This window comes from Hyposmocoma kahamanoa, unplaced genomic scaffold (assembly GCF_003589595.1).
Source record: "Hyposmocoma kahamanoa isolate Upper Pololo Valley unplaced genomic scaffold, ASM358959v1 62, whole genome shotgun sequence".
Classification (NCBI taxonomy): domain Eukaryota; kingdom Metazoa; phylum Arthropoda; class Insecta; order Lepidoptera; family Cosmopterigidae; genus Hyposmocoma; species Hyposmocoma kahamanoa.
The window spans coordinates 12,970,378-12,992,705 of NW_020653850.1; the positions used below are offsets into that span (position 1 = coordinate 12,970,378).

The 22,328-nt window shown below is 35.2% G+C and overlaps 1 protein-coding gene across 1 annotated transcript in view; it reads left to right on the forward strand.

The window, feature by feature from the left end:
* The window catches only part of LOC113229781, a 106,928-nt gene that overhangs the window by 65,137 nt on the left and 19,463 nt on the right, over window positions 1–22,328 (forward strand). The window contains exons 3-4 of the mRNA XM_026463462.1: window positions 6,418–6,563; window positions 15,110–15,251. Of these exons, the coding sequence (XP_026319247.1) occupies window positions 6,418–6,563; window positions 15,110–15,251 (288 nt within the window). The remainder of the gene's footprint in view (window positions 1–6,417; window positions 6,564–15,109; window positions 15,252–22,328) is intronic.

Here is a 22,328-nt window from a genome sequence, read left to right on the forward strand (position 1 = left end):
ATTATATTATATTATATTATATTATATTATATTATATTATATTATATGCCTTTGCCTTTTCCTTTACGTAAAGAATTGAAAAAAACAACAGTAATATAGTAGAAAAATACTAGAATAAGATAGTTTAGTCCTTTATTTTACTTGTTTTTAAAAAAAAATAATAGTAAAAAAAAATTATAAGTTTAATAAAATTTTTAATCGACTTTAAATATTAAAATTATTGTCATTCCAGTAAAAAGAGCTTATTATATAACGTCCTTTTGTAATGGAAGAACTTATCGATTACTTGGTACTTGGTGTAACGGGCTGGTGTCCGCAATTCGACGTCAAGGCGCCTATTTAACTTATCGATTAACTTAAATAATGAAAAAGCACGTCAGTATATGAACTTGCGACTGCCTTAATTAATTTTACTAGATTGTTCTCTGTTGATGATTGATCAAATTGATAAATGGCAAGACAAATGAAAATGTTACTGCTGACAAAATATGGTAAAATCTTATTAATCAGAAGAGGTTTATTTTTAATGACGGTCTCTTACGCTTATGTCTGAACAGGCCTTAGTTTTTTGTAACTAACACGATATGGACAATGTTTGAAATAAAATTTTTGATTCGATTTGTATATCTAAAAAATAAGCGTTCATAAAGTTTCTTAAGCCTAAATTAAGAAGCTTATAATGGAATCACTTAGCCAAGGTTAACTTAATTGCGTTACATCCGAAGATGGTGATTCCACTATTAGTATAATAGTCAACAAATTACTTCGACTACAGGGATCCCTCTGAAATGGGCAAAAACAATTTAGCTGTTAAGTATGTTTTAGCCAAGTGGAGTGGTACATTTAATATATGGTTTAATAAATAGTTATCCTTTTTCCCGGACTTATAAATATTGAAGCAACGGGTGGAATCACCACTTTTGGGTGTAAAGTGATTTAATTAAAACCCTACATATATAACTTTTAATTATCATCTACCAAACATTGCATTTTTTCTGAGTTGCTATTTCAGTAATTTGAATCAATTTCCATATTTTATTTATGTACATTCGAGAGTACTCGATTTTAAATCACCTCTATGCCACTCACTACACTAACGGTGTAGTATGAGTTTACGTGTTCCTTTAATATACTTACTTTTGTCTGTGGATACAAAAGGCAACGAGCTTGAAATAAATATATGGAAGAAAATCATTTTCATATGTACCGAACAGAAATGTTATCAATCTTATGTTTGAAAGCGAATTGATTTTCATTCATGACATTGTTCTGCATTAAATTCGGATATAAATTTTATATTTAAGAAGAATATATTCGTAACAATATTGCAAATGGGAATAAGTGCGATAAATTCAATGTAATCGGTATTTTGTCCCTATTGATGTGCCCGTGCACACCTAGTGTAGTTGTTGCTTAAATCTTGGGATAAAAGGTAGTGTGCAAACATCTATTAAATCGATTTCATTGCGTTTATCTCTGCAGGCAAAGTTAGTAAGTATAATATAATGCAAAAGTTTAAAAAAATATTGCATGTGTAAGTTTGGACAAAATCCAACCAACTAAGAAGAAATCCAACAAAACGAAGGGTGAACCTAATCTATGTGAAACGAATCATGCAAATAAATCCAGATATTATCGTACCGGTCGTACAAAAACGCTCGTGAAACAGTAGAATAAACAAAATTGTTTTATTGAAATAAAAATGGGTTCGTTTTGAGCCGCAATCTATACTATTAAGTCATGACGAGGTCGACGATGGAGCGAGATTAATCAGAAGAAGCCTGTGTATTCTATTCTTATGTCAGGGTTATATGTACAATAAGAGGGATGATACGAAGCGCGTTCTAATATTTTGAATATCAAGCGAATTTGGATGGTACCGTGAAGTACGCCTGCTATTCCGCTGGTAAAAGATTACAGAATAAACACAATATGAAGTTTTAAAAGCAGTAAAATGGGTCAATTAGATTCTTGGAGGGCGGACGGATGGTTGGACGAACAAATGGATTGACAGACAATGAAGTCAAACTTTTAACAGTGCTCTGTTTTGTTATAGTGCCCATGTTATTTAGTGAGGATTCCATATATGTTCATCTAACTCTGGTCATAGACATAAGGTGTATCATTTGGTCTGTGGGTGTATCTAAAGAGTTCAATATAAGCTCTCCCTAAAACACAATTTAAACTGTCAGGTAACCTATGAGTTTTGGAATGTTTGAAAGTGGAATATTAGATTACACGTGGTTGACAAGTACAATTGGTGTACATTAGATTCATCCAATTCTCGTCTCAAAATATCGAAATTTACCTATTAGGACGGACGAGTTGCCCGGCAGAAAAAATAATTATGTGAGAAGGTCACGGAAGAAAAAAAAACCAATAGCAGGGCTTTAAGCCTCGGTTACCATCAAAACCGCTGTCGCCAAACCCCACACTATTATAATGTTAAACACTGTGAAATTTTGATAATTGGTCGTAGTGTCTAATTTAAAAAGGTGTAACAAATTTTGGACTGTTAAAGTAATTTAAACTTTTCCCTGTTGGCATAACGTTGAAAGTTCAATACCTATCATAGCAGATTACGACGTTTTGATTTTATTTTGAAATTTAACATTCTGCCATCTAGCGGCAATAGCTGAAAGACGACGAATGATGAAATGATTTACGCACATTAACGTTCTTCCAAAAAAATGTCGACCTTATTGCAGCGGTGTAAGGTTTACTTTCGGTTAAGGTTTACTTTATAACAAAAATCAAAAAAATAAATTACAAATTGGAGATGTTGGGCTGAGCTCAATTATGCGGAACTCCGCGTACTGTTCGCACACGTGTTACGCCCACTAAGTATTTCTACAGTATTTATTGTTTTGTGAATAGAATAGACTTTAGATTCGACTTTTTATAAACATTTCGACATATCCGTAACTGCAAAAACATATACATACCTATACCTCTCCATACAATGCCGCTCGCCTTAGCGCTCATATACCATGATTTCTTATCAACGGACATCGACACTGCCGATATGACACCGCAATCGATCGATAATAAGCATGCGACCACCTTTTCTTCAAAGACCTGAGGCCTTACCATGAACTGTTGTTACGATTCACTTTAGGACCTAAAATGAGTCGTTGTGAGACAGCGCTACATGAAGTGTATATAACCATCCCGCTTTTTTGTCGTTACGAACCTATACTGAACTGTAATAAGATCTCATGGTAAGGCCCCAGTACTTAGTGTGACAGGTCTACTTAGAAAGTCCGCAGCACTCACTCGGTACCACTTACTCGCACGAAACGTTTCGCTTCATCCTTCCTGATGTATATGGCAAATGAATGGTGTAAACCACATAATACATTGTATGCACACCTGAGTTTCTCGAAAGCTACAATTCAAGGCAACTAAAGTGAACAGATACCTCTTTACTATTCAAACCCGTAACATAGTTGGCCACATCGTCGTTTAATATCTGACGAGGTTGCGGCCAAGCGTTGATCTATTTGTTAAATGTATGAGATTCCGCGTTCAACTAATAACTATGCTAGTCATGTATTATTTAAAACCGCCCATTAAAACTGAGCAAATGATAGATAATTTAAGATTTCTTTTTGCAAGAAAATTGAATACGACAAACCTTGGTAGAATGAACTTGATCTACTGCGATCCTCATAAACCGAGACGTTAAAAAGTAATTGAACTGTCTTACCTACCTGAAGACATTTTGAATGGCCGACCCATTTTTACCCCTTATTTATCTAAGCATAAAAGTTTATGGCTTTGTGCAGAATACGAGACGCCAGTAGAGACATCCGTTTATATTTTATGTTCATCTTGATCTAAATAAGAACATATAACTCTGTTTAAAAGTGGATGCTGATCAATTTTAACTTCCGAAGTTTGTGTTATAAAGAACCAAATTACATTTAATAAAAGTAGTAGTACGATCTGTTTTCGTGATCACATTTTATATCTTTAACTCATTGTAATTTTAGAAAATATGCCATAATAATTTAACCCAATATTATTAAAGATAGTATCATTACCTTTTACCTGTACTGTGCATTACATTTGTATATTAACTTGGAGCTGGGATTAACGTGAAGCAATCATTCTCTAAAATTTATATTACTGTAGTAATGCGTTAGGGTAACCTCATTGCTATACTAAGACATACCTCGTTTCTGAGTAAGACAATTCATTACATAGGGCGCAATAAAAGTTTTCCGGAACTGGCCACTTATATAATCAATATTTAAAAAATAATTACAACATTTCAAAATTGAACTCTTTGGCTATAGAATACAATTTGTTTCATCTAACTTTCGCTTGTTTTTTTGTTGACATTGTGGCGTCATTTTACAAATTGGATGTCTACATCACCATGGATTTAACTCGTGAGCATTTTCGTAGTATGATTTTCTACGACTTTAAGTGTAATTTAAGAGCTCAGCGGAGCTTCGCTCTGCTTCAAACTGCTTCAAACTGCTTTTGCCGATGAAGCACCATGCAAGATGACTATTTATAGCTGGTTTGCAGAATTCAAACGCGGTCGAGTGAATCTCTGTGACGAATTTCGTGATGGTCGCCCGTCCACTGATGTGAACAACAAAAACATCGATGCCGTGCGCCGTATAATCAAAACAGATAGGCATGTGACATATCATGAGATTCGGGCAACTTTAGGGATAGGCATGAGTCAAATACAATCAATACTACACAAACAGTTGGGTGTGAAAAAGATGTACTCTCAGTGGATTCCACACAATTTGACTGAGGTTCAAAAAATGGATCGCGTCACTTGATGCAATACCATGCGTCAAATTTGGTGTGTGACATAGTAACAGGTGACGAAACATGGATTTATAGTTACGATCCCAAAACAAAGCAGCAATCGAGCGTATAGGTCTTTCGAGATGAGCCGAAACCAATAAAAGTGGCGCGCATGCAAAGTGCCTCTAAGCGGATGATTGCTTCTTTTTTTAATAAAACTGGACACGTGGCTACTATTGCTTTGGAGAATCGTTGTACCGTGAATATATCTAGAAAAACGCCAATGTTTGCCAGCTTTTTGGATCTGTCGAAGGCGTTCGATCTAGTGTGTTTTGACATCCTGTGGAAAAAACTTCAGCATGAAACCACTGTAGCTCCCTAAGTGTTTCATTATTTAAATATTGGTACAGTAGTCAGAGGATTAGCGTCAGATGGGCTGGCTGTTACTCTGATGTGTACGCATTAGAGTGTGGTGTGAGGCAAGGTGGTTTGAGTTCGCCTCGCCTCTTTAACATTTATGTGAACCACCTAACGGACGAACTCAATAGCACTAAGGTGGGTTGTCATATCGATGGTGTTTGCATCAATAATATAAGTTATGCCGACGACATGGTGCTGTTGAGTCCATCTATAGGTGGTCTAAGGAAGCTGTTACACACGTGTAAGGCTTATGCTGTTTCTCACGGCCTCAAATATAATGTGAAGAAAAGATAATTCATGGTGTTTAAAGCAGCCGCTATGTACTATACACAAATACCTGAAGTATCACTTTGTGGCACAGCTTTGTCCAGGGTGTCTAAATTTATTATATAATATTTGGGTAGCCACTTCTGCGTAGATGGATCCTTTTAAATTATATAAAATTTTAATTATTTAAATTATATAAAATTAATTAATACTAACGCTAGATCTTAAGTTATTTTGTTTATAACACTATATGAATTTTTATCTGAAATAAATATATTTGAATTTGAATTTGAATAGTGATTGGTATACGACCATTTGTTTGCCGGAAGTTATTGACAAACTCCTTAAAAATAGCCGTATTGTCTTGCACCACGATTATGCCAGTTCTCACACGGCCAGACAGATAAATGAATTTTTGAGGGTGAACTACGTTGACCTTGTGAGCCATCCCGCGCGGGAAGGTGCCAACCTTGTAACTTTTATTTATTTCCAAAAATAAAGAACCAGTTACGCGGTCAACGATTTTCATCACTTGAAGAGGCTGTCGAGGAGTTTGAAAAATATGTTTCAGAGATTGTCACGGAGGAGTGGCATAAATGTTTTCAAAATTGGTTCATTCGTGTGAAAAAGTGCATTAACGGATTACGGACAATATTTTGAGAAGCAATAAATTCATTTCTGACCATTTATGGTATTTTTTTCTTATTCATTCCAGAAACTTATAGTGCGCCCCAGGTATTATTATTTTCATCACCTGACGCAGTAAAGAATATTTTGTTATATGAAAGAACCGTACCCATTCTGAAGAGCAATGTTTTGCTCCTAGTATAATTTCAAAAAATGACGTGTAATATTTTGTTCTGAGTAGGAACTTTAAGATTAAGTAAGTCGCAACCATACTACAGACGTACTACATTACTATTCAATTTTGTAAATACATGTGTGTGTTTTGTGCAGAGCTTACCAAACGGGCATGGCATGTATGGACTCGTGGATCAAGCGATGCCTACCCACAGACGGGCAAAAACTGGTACATCAGCAAATCGGCGGCGCCCGCGCCCTTATGCGGTTCCTTTGCACCAATGAAACTGCGTTAAGAAGAGGCAAGTACTTCTATTTTTTTTTTCTACAACTGAATTTGTAGGTAAAAAAAAATTAAAAAATATAATTTAAATATAATCTGTTTATTTCTATTTAAAAGTACAATTGTTTAGCTTACTATTCTAAAGTTATAATCTTGATAATAAGATTTTAGCACTTTAATTAGTTTCCCACCTTAACCTACATGCATTACAATTTGTTTTTACGTACTTACTATAAATCAGTTGGTGTTTCCTAGAGTGTCCTATAAATGTTTATTTAATTTTAATGTCAATGTACTGATACAACAATCGGCTTGATAACTTCGCAAGGTTAATAAGAATAAGATTGGAGGCGTAAGGCTAGCCTGCGAGGTTAAAGGTCTATGCAAAAATGCATATCCTCGAATATAAATCTTCTCAACAAATTGTCCATAAGTCATGACAATATTTTCTTAATATTGGCCCCATTTACCCATTTACATTTATTTTTTATCTGGTATGGGATAATTCGTTTTTGAATTTACTACAATCTTATCTTATTGCACCTTGGAAATGGAACCATTTTTTCGGATCTACATCGCGTATATTTGTTTTTTTTTTTTAAACAAACCAAACATTTCGAACCTTCTACTCGTATAGGTCCCACGTACATGTATCTTTACTACAAAATGTTTCATGTCTTATATGTAACAAGCGCCAAAACTTAAGAACTCGTTATTGCAACTAGTTTAGTTTTAGTTAGCTATTTTGTTATAAAGGTATGATTATGATCATGATGAAATAAATTTATTATTAAATCGACAAAACGCGACACAACTTTTAAAATACGACATTGGAGACTGAGAAGACTCAATAGTATACTGAAAGTGGGTATGCACTTAATGTAGTCTAGTGTTTTACAGAAATTCAATCACAGAATACGTTTGTTTCATGCAAAATGCAAGCGATATAGTCACGTAGAGCTTTTAAGCCTTCGAGTTGCGATAAATCGCGAGCCCGTATTTGAGCACGTGAGTGCATTAGCTAAATAGCTTGCAGAGTATTCCGCTTGATCTGCAGTCGGACGATTTGCACGGATGTTAATACAGTTCAAGATTGAGGTAGAAATTTGCACGGACTAAAAAAAAAGATATAGATTATCACGAAAATATTTCACATTAGTTGAAATTCACAACTTGAAGCAAAACTATACTTGATGAAAAATTTCTTCGAGATATGTGAAGTCCCAAACAGATATTCGACCAATCGGGAGCGCCGTTCTAATAGGCCATATAAAACGGCTCTACTTTAAAAGGGTGTAATAGTAATATAATAAGAGTAAGTGTACATGTTACTACAAAGGTCTACAACAAACTTTCACGTACAATTGCAATAAATGTGCAGAATTTAAAAATGTATTCTTTAATTTCCTGAATGATATGACATTCTACAATTTTGAAGTTTTCTTATAAAATTTACATTTCATGTGTTCTATTTTTTTTATTATTAGACATACTTATTAAATCGGTTATTATTACATTTTGTAAGTGTTATTATGTTTTATTAGTATTAGGTTGTGATTAATTGAACTGCATGATTATACTTATGTATGATGTGTTTTGGTCCGATCATTTCCCTGTGCTTATAGAATGTAATATTATTCATTGAAACCTGTAAAGAATATATGTAACAATTATTTACATAATGGGACAGGCAAATATATCAAATCAATGAATATAATAGGATATGTAACAGTAAGCTTAAATACATTGACTTTCCGGACACTCTTAAGGACTGCTGTGACGGTACTTCACTTCAAAATTATTGATAACTTGTACAGTAAAATTATAGCCACCCTTTCTAATGCTTCTATCTGTCGCTGTATAGCAGGGTGGAATACATATGTCGCTGAAGCTCACAGTGAGGGCAGGTTACAGTTTCAACTATGGGAGCTTGCAGGAAAACCACCGTGTGGTCAAGTTTTCGAACAAATGCGTCATACGAAAAAGGTCTTAAAGTCAAGCTCAAGCGGTGTCGGGACAGGCAGGATTAATTTAAATCGAACAATCTAGCTCTGACTCATAGAGCTAAAAAATTTGGCGACTTTTGGAATAAAACTTAACAAATGAATGTAAAGCCTGGCCTGCCTGTGACTATGAGGGACAAGTCTGACTGTAGTGAAATTACGGAGACCTTTAGAAAACATTTTACTGTTAAATCCGTTATCGTAGATAAACACCAGTCGAAAACGCGAAAAATGCGTATTTGTGCCATTTTACACTGCAAAAGCACCATAATCCTGCAGTCAAACTGTATATACAGTTTTGTAGGACTATGTTTATTTAAATATATGGTCCCCCCTTTTCTTAAATTCAAATAAATAATAATAATAAACGAGTAAACAGGAAAGTTTCCTTTCACGGGCAAGTGATTTTATAATCAGAAGATGCATAATTTATTTTAAAACAATTATTTTGGTTTCGTATGAATTTCGAGAAAACAAATATGCAACCGAGTGTATGCCTCATGATTTGTAATACATTGCGGCTTTTACTTGGTGCGATATATTTGTGATCCGTTGTTAATACGCCATGAATAACGAACGAACACACTTTTGTATAATGCATTCAGTCAGTACGTTGTGCTGCCGCTTGTACATTTCTTTGACCAAATTTAACATTTAGTGATATATACTTTAGGCAACACTGTTCTCGATTTTGATCGATTTTGAAAACAAAGAGACGTAAATTATTATGACCTTCGCAATATCATAAAAATATTGTATAACTCTTTTGTTATAACGTTTAGTAACGTTTCGTTTTTTTTTTTCAGTTTTGTAGTACCTGTTAGCAGTAGTATCTGTAATTTCGATAATTTTTGCAGCACGTTGCCTCGAATGTCCGAATATAGTGAGCAAATGATTACATACATCGCCGGATATGTGTTACGAGTAATAAAAAATATATATAATGCAAAGAATTAACAGTACGTTGTCTTCACAAAAATCTGGAGTTGGTCATACGTATGAGTTCGTTGCTTTCGAGGACGAAGGTGGTCTAGTTTATCCCTTCTAAGATGCTATCCAAGTATGCAGAGTAGCAGAGTTAGAAATCCGAGAAATAATCACAAAAATTTAACACGAGGCCTTCATTAAGTAAACCTCTTCTGATTATTAAGATTTTACCATATTTTGTCAGCAGTAACATTTTCATTTGTCTTGCCATTCATCAATTTGATCAATTACCAACAGAAAGCCATCAAGTAAAATTAATTAAGGCAGTCGCGGTTCATATATTGACGTGCGTTTTCATTATTTAAGTTAATCGATAAGAACAAAAGTACAAAAAGATGTTGTATAATAAGCTAATTTTATTGGAAGGACAAAAATTTGTATACTTGAAGTCGTTTAAAAATGAAAGTCTTCATTTTTTTCGACTAAAAATGAAAGTCTTCATTTTTTTAGATTAAAAATTAAAGTCTTGATTTTTTGAAGTAATCAAAATTTTTTTAAAATAATTAAAATAAAGGACTTAACTATCTTATTCTAGTATTTTTCTCCTATATTAATATCTTACTTTAGTACTTTTTTTTTAGTACTTTAGTACTTTACTTGTAATCAACGAATACTTGAACAAAAATTATTCTATCCTCATTTGAGACCCGGTTTGTATTTTTTTTTCAAACGCTCCGACATGATTTCTTTCTTTCTTGTTTGTAAACGAGGAAATGCGATTATGGCAAAAAAAGCAAAATAAAAGTTGGAGTAATCTTTAACAGCTGCAAAACTTGGTTTTTCGTCGATTGTGACTTTGATTTATTCTATTAAATGATGAATTATTCTATGTAGAATCGATTTAAAGCGAGCTAAAGGAGGTTTCCATCACCAAATAATGCTTGTGACGTCATAGTGGGTACAAAAAATGGCATGCTTGGTTTTCATGCAAATTGCTGTACTTGCGGCGTCTGTCTAGATAAATGTCTGTGGTGCACATTCACCACGACGCCACCCGGCCGCCTTAGCTTGCACTAGCGCTCCCGCGAAAACGGAGGGGCAGGTCAGTTGTCCTCCGACCCGCCCCCCAGACGAGTGAGACCGTGCAATGCAGGCTTCGGAGTCCCTGTCCAGAGCCCGCTGGCCTCACTAGGGGATCAAGCGAGCAGCGAACTGCCTTAGCCTTCTTCCCGTACATCTGCGCCGAAGCGGGTACGCGTCCTCGCGCACCCGGTCCGCAGCCTCCTTTAGCGACATAACCTCCCCGCAAAAGGAGGCCACCGCCTCCCAGAACTCCTCGCTACCGAGCATGGCGGCAACCACGCCCGGCAGCGAGAGGTTATGCCCTATTGTGGGCCACTCATACCTACCCGAGGCACTCATGAGGACGATTGTTGTACCGGTTGTTCAGAATAAAACAAGTGACCTATCTGACTGAACGAATTATCGACCTATTTCGCTTGCCACCACTACCGCCAAGCTACTTGACCGTATGCTGGATACGTATACTGGAACGGCACTTAAAGTTTCACGACGCCGAATTTGGTTTCAGAGCGGGGCTATCCACAGATAGTGCGATTCTGTGTCTGAAGCATCCGGTCAGGTATTACACAGATAGGAAAACCCCCGTTTATGCTTGTGTCCTCGACTTGTCAAAAGCATTTGATCGAGTCATCTACGATCTCCAATGGCAAAAATTAAGTGAGACAGGCATACCGGGAGAATATGTGGCATTATTTAGGCACTGGTACAACAATCAGAAAAATCAGATTAGCTGGGCTAATATGTTATCTGTTGAGTACAAACTGAAGTGCGGAGAGTAAGGCACGGGGAATTTACTTCACCGAAGCTATTTAACTTGCACGTTAACGAGCTGATAGGTGGGCTCAGCAGCATGCATGCTGCATGTTGCGTGGGAAGCACTTGCATAAATAACTTAAGCTATGCTGACGACATGGTGTTGCTTAGCCCGTCGGTCAGTGCGTTAACGCAGATGCTTGAGACTTGTGAGGAGTATGCCATGGCACATGGGTTAGAATACAATCCGAAGAAAAGCGAGGCCATGGTGTTTAATGCGGGTAAAATCAAACCGTATTATGTTCCTCCTATTATGTTAAATAGAGTTACGTTGAAGGTCACAGATAAAATAAAGTATCTTGGTCATATTTTAACAAGTGATCTGGATGTTGAAAGGGAGTGCAAGGCGTCGGCGGTTCGGTGTAATATGCTTGCCCGCAGGTTTGCTCGATGCTCCTACGACTCCTAAAACAACGTTTTTTTATAGCTTATAAATAGTCAATCTTTTTACTCGAGCTGCCTGTGGGTTTGGTATACGAAACGGGCCTTTAACGCTCTGCGCGTGCAATATAATAATGCAATGCTGATGGGACTGCCAAGCTGGTGTAGTCCATCGGGTATGTTTGCGGTGGCTCACACGGATAGCTTCCAGGCCATCATGCGCAAAAAGATTGTCTCGCTGATGAGTCGCGTGAGGCTCAGTACAAACAGCATTCTAAATGCTATAGCGGGAAGGTATGATTGTCCTATCCTGAAACATTGGATAGTGCAAGTTATAGTTAGTAGTATAAGTATTTTAGTTAGTAGTTTAGTTATGGTCCGGAATAAAGAATTATTATTATTCTCATAGTGTGACACTGTGATACAAAATTCATTCTTTTAACGTCTTTATAACCTGTGTATCGCAAAGAGATAAATGATTTGATTTGGTTTGACCAGCTTGGTGAACTATGACTTAAAACCCTCTCTTTAAAGGAGCCCTGTTATCACCACTGCGAGGTGATAGTAACGGAGTTTCTTGTGAAATAGGTACACTCTGGATAAATTATTTATTTCCTTTCCCGAAGTGTCTATTCGTATAAATAACTTGGAAAATTGAGTGACCATGATTTATCAAACGGAATCCCTACGCCCCAGCGATACTAAGTGATGACAAATTTGATGAAATGATGAAAAATTTAATCAACAAAAGTGACTTTGAATCATTATAACAAAATACTTACTTCTTTCGTACATATAACTTATTCATTATATATAGTGTAGAAATTTTGCATGTCCGCAACTGGTGGTCATTAATAATTCTATTAAATAATTATCTCTGTTTGTATAGCTCAAGAACTCCATACGATTATACGCCTTTAAAACGGATTAAAAAACTGATATTTCTCGGTCCATGCCCGGCTTGCAAAGCGAAGATTTATATTCCTGTTACTCGACACGCGGCTGTTTCTCTTCTTTTTGTTGTGAACGAACAGTACTGACTTCTTTACGGTCGTGTTACTTATGAGGCTCTTACAATAGCCCTCAGTCTCGTGATCACTGAGCTGCAAATTTTTCCACTTTGCTCTTATTACTTTTATTTTTCGGAAATTGGAACTGTCTGTACACCCGGTCACTAAAGTTTACCAATGTCATTTCGGTATTGAAAATGAAATATTGTTATTATTGTTTTTATCTTGTAATCTAACTTCGGTTCACTATTCTAATGTTGCACTCACTTACGTGGACGTAACTTTTCCAAACAGAACAGGGTCAATCTAATGCAAGGGCAAAACTAGACTTAAAATAAATAAATAAATATTAGACAACGTCACATACGTTGTTCCGATCATAAAGTAAGTAACTAAAGCACTTGTGTTATGGGACGGTACCACAAATACCCTGACACGAGAAAATACAGAAAAGTTAGTTTTCATCTATTTTGACCCGGCCTGTGATCAAATCCTGGATCTTAGATACGGCGACACCATGAAAACCGATGTGCTAGCCACTCGACCACTGAGGTGGTCTTTACCGTCACTCAAAGCTGCTATGAAACAAAAAACCTAAATAGGCATTTTAAAAACCTTTAAACGAATTAAAACTATAAAAGTATTTAATAAAAATAATCACGATTTGAAGAACATTATAATATATAAAAAATATCTAACTCGATATTACATTCGATGTTGTAGGAATCCAACTCAGTCGAACATTGATGAATGTTAGGGTATAATTTCCTTTCGCATATTCACAACTATCTGTTAGACAAACATGTAGGTACAATGTTAAACGTACGAGTATATCGTTTCAGAGCATGCCTTTGTTTCGTGTCGAAATCGATATTCTCTTTATGTATCTTCTCTCGTGGTGTTATTAAATACTTTTGATAAATTATCCTCATTCTTAATAAGCGGTTAACTTATTAAATTTTTCGTAAAAGGCAACTGTGACCATGAGACCTGTAAAGAGTCCGAAACGTTGGTTTGTTGGAAAAAACTAATATAAGCATATAATATATTTAAATCCGGAAAAATAGTTTCGTTTCCTAAGTAAAGAATGGATTAGCAACTGAATAAATATACCATTACTATACACTATTACCACAGTGTAAAGATTGTGCTATTACTATGCACTATTAATAGATACAATTATTTTACTAGATTGGTGTTATTATTATTCAGTAGAAAGATAAAGTCAAAGTCAAAGTCAAATAATCTTTATTTCATAGGTAATTACTGGTAATTACACTTGAAATCTCTTGCAAACTCTACTGCTCATTTGTAAGGCAGATTCCCCTGAGAAGAATGAGCATGAAACTCTAGGGGTTGCTCTTTGTAAATATACATTTCAATACATTTATCACTACAATATTTAATTTAAACATCTTAGATCGAGAACACCTGAAAGAGCTAAATGGGTCCCTACCACGGATTTTTGCCATCCAAGTGCGCAGAAGTTGTATAATTGACCTTTAGTATATAGTTTTTGTTTCACAATAGTTTTAAATGTCGTAAATGGCAAATTTTGAATATCAGTCGGAATCTTATTATAGAAGCATATACATTGCGCTTTGAGACTTTATGAAGACGACTGTCGAGAACAGCTAGTTTATTTTTATTCCTCGTCTGTCACTGTTTTTCATAAAAAAATTAAACTTTTTCTTAACTTAGATAACATTATCATTCATAAATGTACTGTGACGTCAGTGTAAGAATCATATCAAATAGTACAAGAAGTTCAGTAATAATAAGGAATTACATTAATATTCTCTAGCTTTATGATTTCAAGTGATGAGATGAACAAGTCGTAGGCCTGGTGGTAAACAATAGGCCTATCCATAACAGTTTCCGTGCCACTCAAAGCTTTAAATCTCAAAGATCTGCCACTCCGCCCGTCACCCAGAGACATAAAGTTGACAGGTTTTCGCGCGCCTGTGCTTTCACCTTCAAAATCGGAATGCAATAATGCTCATATTACTGCTTCATGGCAGAAATACGTAAAGTGGCAGTACGTGGCTGGACGAACACTTTCTCAAGGAGCTCTATTGCTACTAAAAACAACTTTGTGTACATGATTTCATAAAATGGATAATTATAATGCTATAGCCAACGTTTAAAATAGAAAATCATAAAATGTATTGTTTGCGTTTTCAATATAAGTACATTTCAAATTATAAGATCTAAGAAAAAATATTAAGAAACAACTTAGTCACTGTAGTGCTGAATTTTGTGAAATTGTGAATTTTAATATATAATTTGACCTCAAAGTCTTTAAATGTAAATCAAAAAGAAAGTTTTTATTTTTACCTTATGTGCAGAATTTCTGAAAGAGCCTTCTTGTTGGGCGCGCGTGTCTCCGGACTGGACACACTGCGTCGACGAGCTGCAAAGCGCCGTGCGGGAAATCACCGACCGCTCCCAGCAACTCTCCTATTTCAACAAGAACTCAGACCTGTGCTGGTAAGAAGAATTCCTGTAGTTGGCCTGCTCTGATACCCTCTTTTAAGAATTGCTGCAGAACGTGAAGGAGCTGCTGCGTCGGGTACTGGAACAACCCGTCCTTCCCATAGGCCCTTCAATTATATTGGTTATACAAGATGAATTTTGGTTCATGTGTAACTATTTCCTGCTCGCACTTTCTTGACTGCCTACAATTTCATAAGTCCTTGTCTTCGTCCTAGATATCACTTTACTTTCTGAAGCGCAACGGCACACGTACGCATTCTATGTCGCACGGTAAGTCCTCCAATCAATCAATCCTTCAATCCTCTCTTTGTTTGGATACTGTGTTCTATGAAACTTTCTTCAGGTAGCAGACCTGTGCATAACAGGTGTTGTTCAAAAACGTAAAAAAATTGAAAATTTTAGAATGACTTTTGGGCATTTTATATGGAGAAATGAGAAACAAAATGTATTTTCGGAGTTTTTTTTCTGTTGAAATTTTTTGTTATCAATAGTTTTTGTTACACGTGCGTATAAATTGTTCATAAAGCAAAAAAAATAAGGAATTGCAGGTATGTACAGCAGCTAGCAGTAAAAAGTCCATGTTTATGGTGAAAACATGGATCAAAATACCATATTAACTAAATTAACGGATAACTCACTTATTTATGTCGAATTTTTGCTCGACATGTTTTGAATCAGTCCGTCGTGGTCCTCAGTTCCTGATATGTCCGAGTCACACGATAGTTTTCTATTTAAAATAAAAATATCAAGTTTCTGGGGAAAATAACGAAAAGAAGCTACGTTATGAAGATGTAATTCCTTCCTACGTTAGGTGTGGTGTAAAAAATTGGCCTTGATTTTCACACGTTTCTGATCCCCTAAGAGAACAAGTTAGTACCTATATCGATTATTGTAGCTACTTTACCTTCTTATCAGCAAATACTGTACTGCGTACTTAACATTTATACATACAATTGTTTGATCATGAAACCCACAGTCTGCAGAATAATTTGTTAAGAACGCATTAATTTGAATTTGAAATTCACGTTACATGCTTTATATGTATGTCGGAAAACACATCGGCTTTTAATGGAAAACTGTGAGCCTGAATATATAATTGATTTAATTTCATTTGGAAATTTCATTTGTGAATATTTTATCCGAAGATTCCCATTGAATTACTATCCTGGAGAGATTTTACTTATTAGATGTAAAATCTGAATTAATCTACGTGAGCTGAATAAAAAGGAGATTACTGACTTTTTTTATAAATTGACTTTAAAAAGCAGTTGCTGTTGTCCGCGTCTTTATCCGCCTAAAATTTTTACATTAGTTGTACATATTTTTTCTGAGTGTTCGATCTTTGTATTTATCATTATCGTCACATCCACAGCAAACTTACGAATCTGCCGTTTTATAAAAATTGACATTTAGATGAAAAACTGTAGCTATTGTGGTATTACACACTGTGGAAAAGTTACATGTTTCTATCACTAACTGTTACAGAACTCAGATTGTACGATTCTGTATATCATGTTGATATACACCATAGCAAACTTACCAAAATTATATAAGTTAATTTAGAGTACCAGAACTTACGAAGTTGAAGTAAAATATCCACTGTCAACTTACGAATCTGGTATATTAGTAAATTTACATTGGTAGTAAACATTATTCAAGCGGTTTAGGGAACTCACAGCAAAGATACGAATCCGGTATGTTCGTAAATTTACTTTGGTAGCAAACATTATTCAAGTGGTTTAGGGAACTCACAGCAAAGATACGAATGTGGTATATTTTGTATGTCGTTTTGAAAAACCCCAAAACACGTATTTATTTATTTTGTATATGAAGTATCCAAACCAAATTGAAGCAAATAGCACAACGCGTTAAAAGTTCCCATACAAACTTTAATACCCTATTACACCTGTATTTAAGAGTCATTTACACGACGCCGAGCAACGCAAGCGACCGAGGTCGCACAACGACATCTCTACTCCTGTAACAGTGCCGCGCCGCCGCGCGTCCCGTTTGTTGACGACGAACTCTTAGTAGATTTAGTGTCTAAAAACCCACGATTATGTATGTATGATTCGAGAGATATAGAGACAACATAGTAGGAGAAACTATGTACACGGGAAGAAATTGGCAAAATTAGTGTATCGTCGTCTTCGTCTTCCTTCAATAACTTGTGGATTAATATTTTAATATTTTATTGAATTGAAAACGACGCAAGCACATAGAAAAACTCGTGAGGTCCGCTGGTTCGTTCCGTGGCTTAGTTGGTATAGCGTCTGACACGGTAAGCTAGAACATGTCGGTTCGAATCCGGCCGGATCGAAGGATTTCTTTCTGAGTGTTCGATCTTTGTATTAATAATTATAACAAACTAGTGGAGTAATAATTAAATTTTTATTGAATTGATATTCAATTATTTTTGCTTGCGTCGTGTCTTTGTACTTGGTCTTTCAATGACTTTTTAGTCGTAGCGCCATCTATGAAAAATAATAAAAGAAGACTAAAAAGTCGTTCTTTGTTAAGGACCATTGCGAAATAGTGTTGTTTGCTGATGACACATCCTTGATTTTTAAAACAGACAGACATGACATTAACTATGACCGTATTAATGATACCCTCTCTAAAGTAGTTTATTGGTTTAATGCTAACAATTTATTGCTTAATGCCAAGAAGACAAAATGTGTTAAATTTGAATTACCTAACGTAAAATCGACTAGTCCAAGCATAGAAATAAACGGAGAAAAGTTAGACCTTGTTAATAAAGCAGTCTTCTTGGGAGTGACCTTAGATAGTAAACTTCAGTGGTTTCCACATATATCGTCCCTGGCCAGCAGATTAAGCTCCGCTGCATACGCAGTCCGCAGAATACGTGAGCTTACCGATGTTAGTACTGCTAGACTAGTTTACTTTAGTTACTTCCATAGTATAATGTCCTACGGGATTCTCATGTGGGGTAAAGCGGCAGATATTCAAACCATATTTGTATTGCAAAAACGAGCGATTCGTTCTGTGTACCGTCTAGGCTCTCGGGTATCTCTCAGAGAAAAGTTTAAGGAGACTGGTATCATGACTGTGGCATCGCAGTACATTTACTCAAATATTTTATATGCCCGTAAAAATATACATAATTTCAATAAGAAAGAAGATATCCATAATATTAACATTAGAGCTAAGTCCAAACTCATGGTACCACGATTTCGTTTAACCAAGGTAAACAACTCTTTTATGGGGAACTGTATACGTTTTTACAATAAGATTCCGGAGCATATATTAAGTTTATCATTTCCTAAGTTTAAAAACTACATTAAAAATATTTTGATCGAAAAATCATATTACAAAATTGAAGACTACGTGTTAGATAAAGATGTATGGAAAGACGACATGGCTCCAGAATCCACACAAATTTGATTCAAAATGTATTCCATAGCATTTAAGTTTATTTGAAAAGAGCAATCCCTAGAGTTTCTTGCTCGTTCTTCTCAGGGAGGTCAGCGTAGTGAACGAGCAGTACCTTAAATGTGACGTTTTCAAGTGTAAATTTATTTTACCTATGGAATAAATCATCTTTGACTTTGACTTTGACTTTGTTGAAAGACCAAGTACAAAGACACGACGCAAGCACATAGTAAAATTCGTGAGGTCCGTTGGTTCGTTCCGTGGCTTAGTTGGTGTAGCGTCTGGCACGGTATGCAAGAAGACGTCGGTTCGAATCCGACCGGATCGAAGGAATTTTTTCTGAGTGTTTTTTCTGAGTGTTCGATCTTTGTATTAATTATTATAACAAACTTCTGGATTAATAGTTACACACAATTGTATTAAGTACCAGAATGCAACCGATATCGTATTAAAAACAGCGGCAAGACTGGCGGTCTGTCGCGGTCGCTTGGATCGGTATAGACAAGACAATATTTGAAATATTTGCTTTTAAAACAACGTTCAACATTGCTCTCAAAAATGTATTTTTCAATCGTGCTTCATGAAATTGATCTGAAACCACACGATTATTTTCAATATCACACCTTGACGCAATTTAGGAATTACACCTCTTTTGCCTCAAATAATGTTGAAGTACGTAAAGATGTATGTACATAATGAATGATAGTAGTAGGTAGTGATCTATATTTTTTCAACTTATCAACAACGTATACAAAAATTTATTGTATGTGTAGATCAAGAATATCAAATAATAAATGATATTGATATAGTAGATATCCGTTTATTTGTCACCGGATCAGAGAAATATCAACAGATTGAAAGCAGTCATCTCTGTAAATACGAAGAAAATCCTTGTATCCAGTTTAATATAGTATTCACCGTAATTGATTATCCGACATACAAAGCTATTTGTTTTGAAACATATTTTATAAATGTGACTTTGGGTGATAAATGTATTCGAGAAATTGCGTTGGCAAATTTCTTTGTACAAGTTTATGAGATATTACAATGTCATTATCACTTTGTGGTATTATTAGATATTTCCATTGAGATTACGAAATTATCGTATTTGGCCATTGACTTTTGGCATAATAAATTTACGACAAAATAATTATTTCTAGTGTAACAACAAATAGTATTTCGGTCTTATAATAAACTATTCGGCCAGATTAACGTATGTATACGACACGAAAAATACTACTTACTATTTTCATACATTTTCACATATCATCACGCCTGTCACCCACTGAGGTAGGCAGAGACCGTGAATTTGAAAATTCCTTCGCCTCCTTCCATCAGTCTTATTCTTGGTACCCTGCCTTTTTTAAGGACATCCCCTATCTAATTGATATATGTACACCGAGGTTTACTTCTCCTCACGCCTCAATTCACAATCACTCCATAAATTTGTGCCGTCAATCTACCAGCATTCATTCTTTCTACGTGACCAAACCATCGAAGCATCCCCCTCCTTATCCTGGTCATTATATCATCTTTCATACCACAACGCTCTCTTACTACTTACATTTATAAACTTCAGTTATGATAAATAATTTTGTACAACGAAATGAAAAAGGTAATTTAATTTTCAAGTTTTTAATTGAAATTTATGATTTAATGAAGAAAGTAATTGTTTATTTCGTTTCAAACGATTTTGATTGAATTTTATTGACATTCAAAATTTTATTTTATTGTGTTTTGAAAAATCCAATACTTGGTTGATTTTGCTAAAGTTTATTTAGTCGTGAGTAAACTACTTGCGTAAAAAGTAGATAATTTTCATTTGACATGTTATCTTTTTTGGATCTCTTAGAAAAATATCTTAGTTAAGGTGCCTACAGATACGATCGACATTGTCGATCGTCAATGTCGATCGTCATTGTCGATCGACAATGTCATACATGACATAATCGACATAGTCGATCGTTGTCGATCGACAACGAGAATTTTAGACGTTTTCGAGTTGTTTGGGAGTGCTTATTGAGAATGTGGCATTAATTTCTAAATCCAAGATGGTTCTGGAAGTGGAATTTATATTTAAATACATGATGGCTGACACGACTTTTCGCATTTCTAAATGCAAAATAGCGGGCACGATTTCTCAAATAACGGCAAGTTGAGTATCGTTTTCGAGATATTTGGGGGTGCTCATTACGAATATAGAATTTATTTGTAAATCCAAGATGGCGGACACGCTTTACTAAAAAAATGCAATATAGGTATCCTTTTCGAGTTATTTGGGGATGCTCATTACGAATATGGCACTCTCTTCTAAATCCAAGATGGCAGGCACAATTATTCGAATAACGGCAAGTTGGGTATCGTTTTCGAGGTATTTGGGGGTGCTCATTATGAATATGGTACTTGTTTGTAAATCTAATATGGCAGACATGATTTTTTTAAATGTAATATGGGCATCCTTTTCGAGGTATTTGGGGATAGTCAATACGAATATAGCACCTATTTCTAAATCCAAGATGGCGGACATGACTTTTCAAATATCGGTAAGTTGAGTATCGTTTTCGAGGTATTTGGGGGTGCTCATTGCGAATATAGCACTTATTAGTAAATCTAAGATGGCAGACACGATTAAAAAAAATGCAATATGGGTATCGTTTTCGAGGTATTTGGGGGTGCTCGTTACGAATATAGCACTTATTTGTAAATGCAAGATGGCTGACACGATTTTCCAAAAAATGCAATATGGGTATCATTTTCAAGGTACAATTGTGGGCACGATTTTTCAAATAATGACAAGTTGGGTATCGTCTTCGAGGTATTTGGGGGTGCTCATTACGAATACTCTTATTGCTTTTATTTGAATTGTCGTGTCTGCCATCTTCGATTTAGAAATAAATGCCATTTCGGCAGTGTCGATCGACATCGATCGTCAATGTCGATCGTATCTGTAGGCACCTTTACATTTCATTTCATCTTTTAGGTAAAGAAACGAAAAATTGCATCTTCGCGAACTTCCAAAGTATGTTTAGCATTAATAAAATTTATATGATAATTTACTCTTGTTGTCATGTATTCGGTATTTGGCTGAATAATTATTAAAATTCGTTATTCAGCCGAATAGTAAAAAATAGGCTGAATAATTGAATATGCCGAATACCCAGTAGTAACCTTTTATTCGTTGCAACTCTACATATTTCACATACTGTGAATAATTGTACAGACTGGTGAAGGTGGTAAGAAAAAGGTTTTTAGGCAGGATAAATGAAAATGTATTGGCACTAAAGAAGATAGCAACAAAACAAAGAAAATCATGGATAGTAACACAAGTAAAAATATTATTTATTCAAGTGGAATTTGCAAAGTTACGTCGTGTACGTTGTTTTAAAATTAATTACAATGATAATAAAAGGTCTCAATACTTATTAAAACGTAGAGAAATGATAATATGTGAACAACATATTTTCCAAAAAACCAATAAAGAATGTAGACTACCTATGAAAGATATAAATTAAATACGAAAATATTGTATCTGAATTAATTTAATAAATTACACTATTCGGAAGTAGATTTTATTTTCGAAGTATATAAACACGTTATGGTTTCAATGTAAATATTTCTCACAACTATGCATTTATTATAATAGGGGTTAAAGTATGAAATTGCCGATTTGTACTGAAA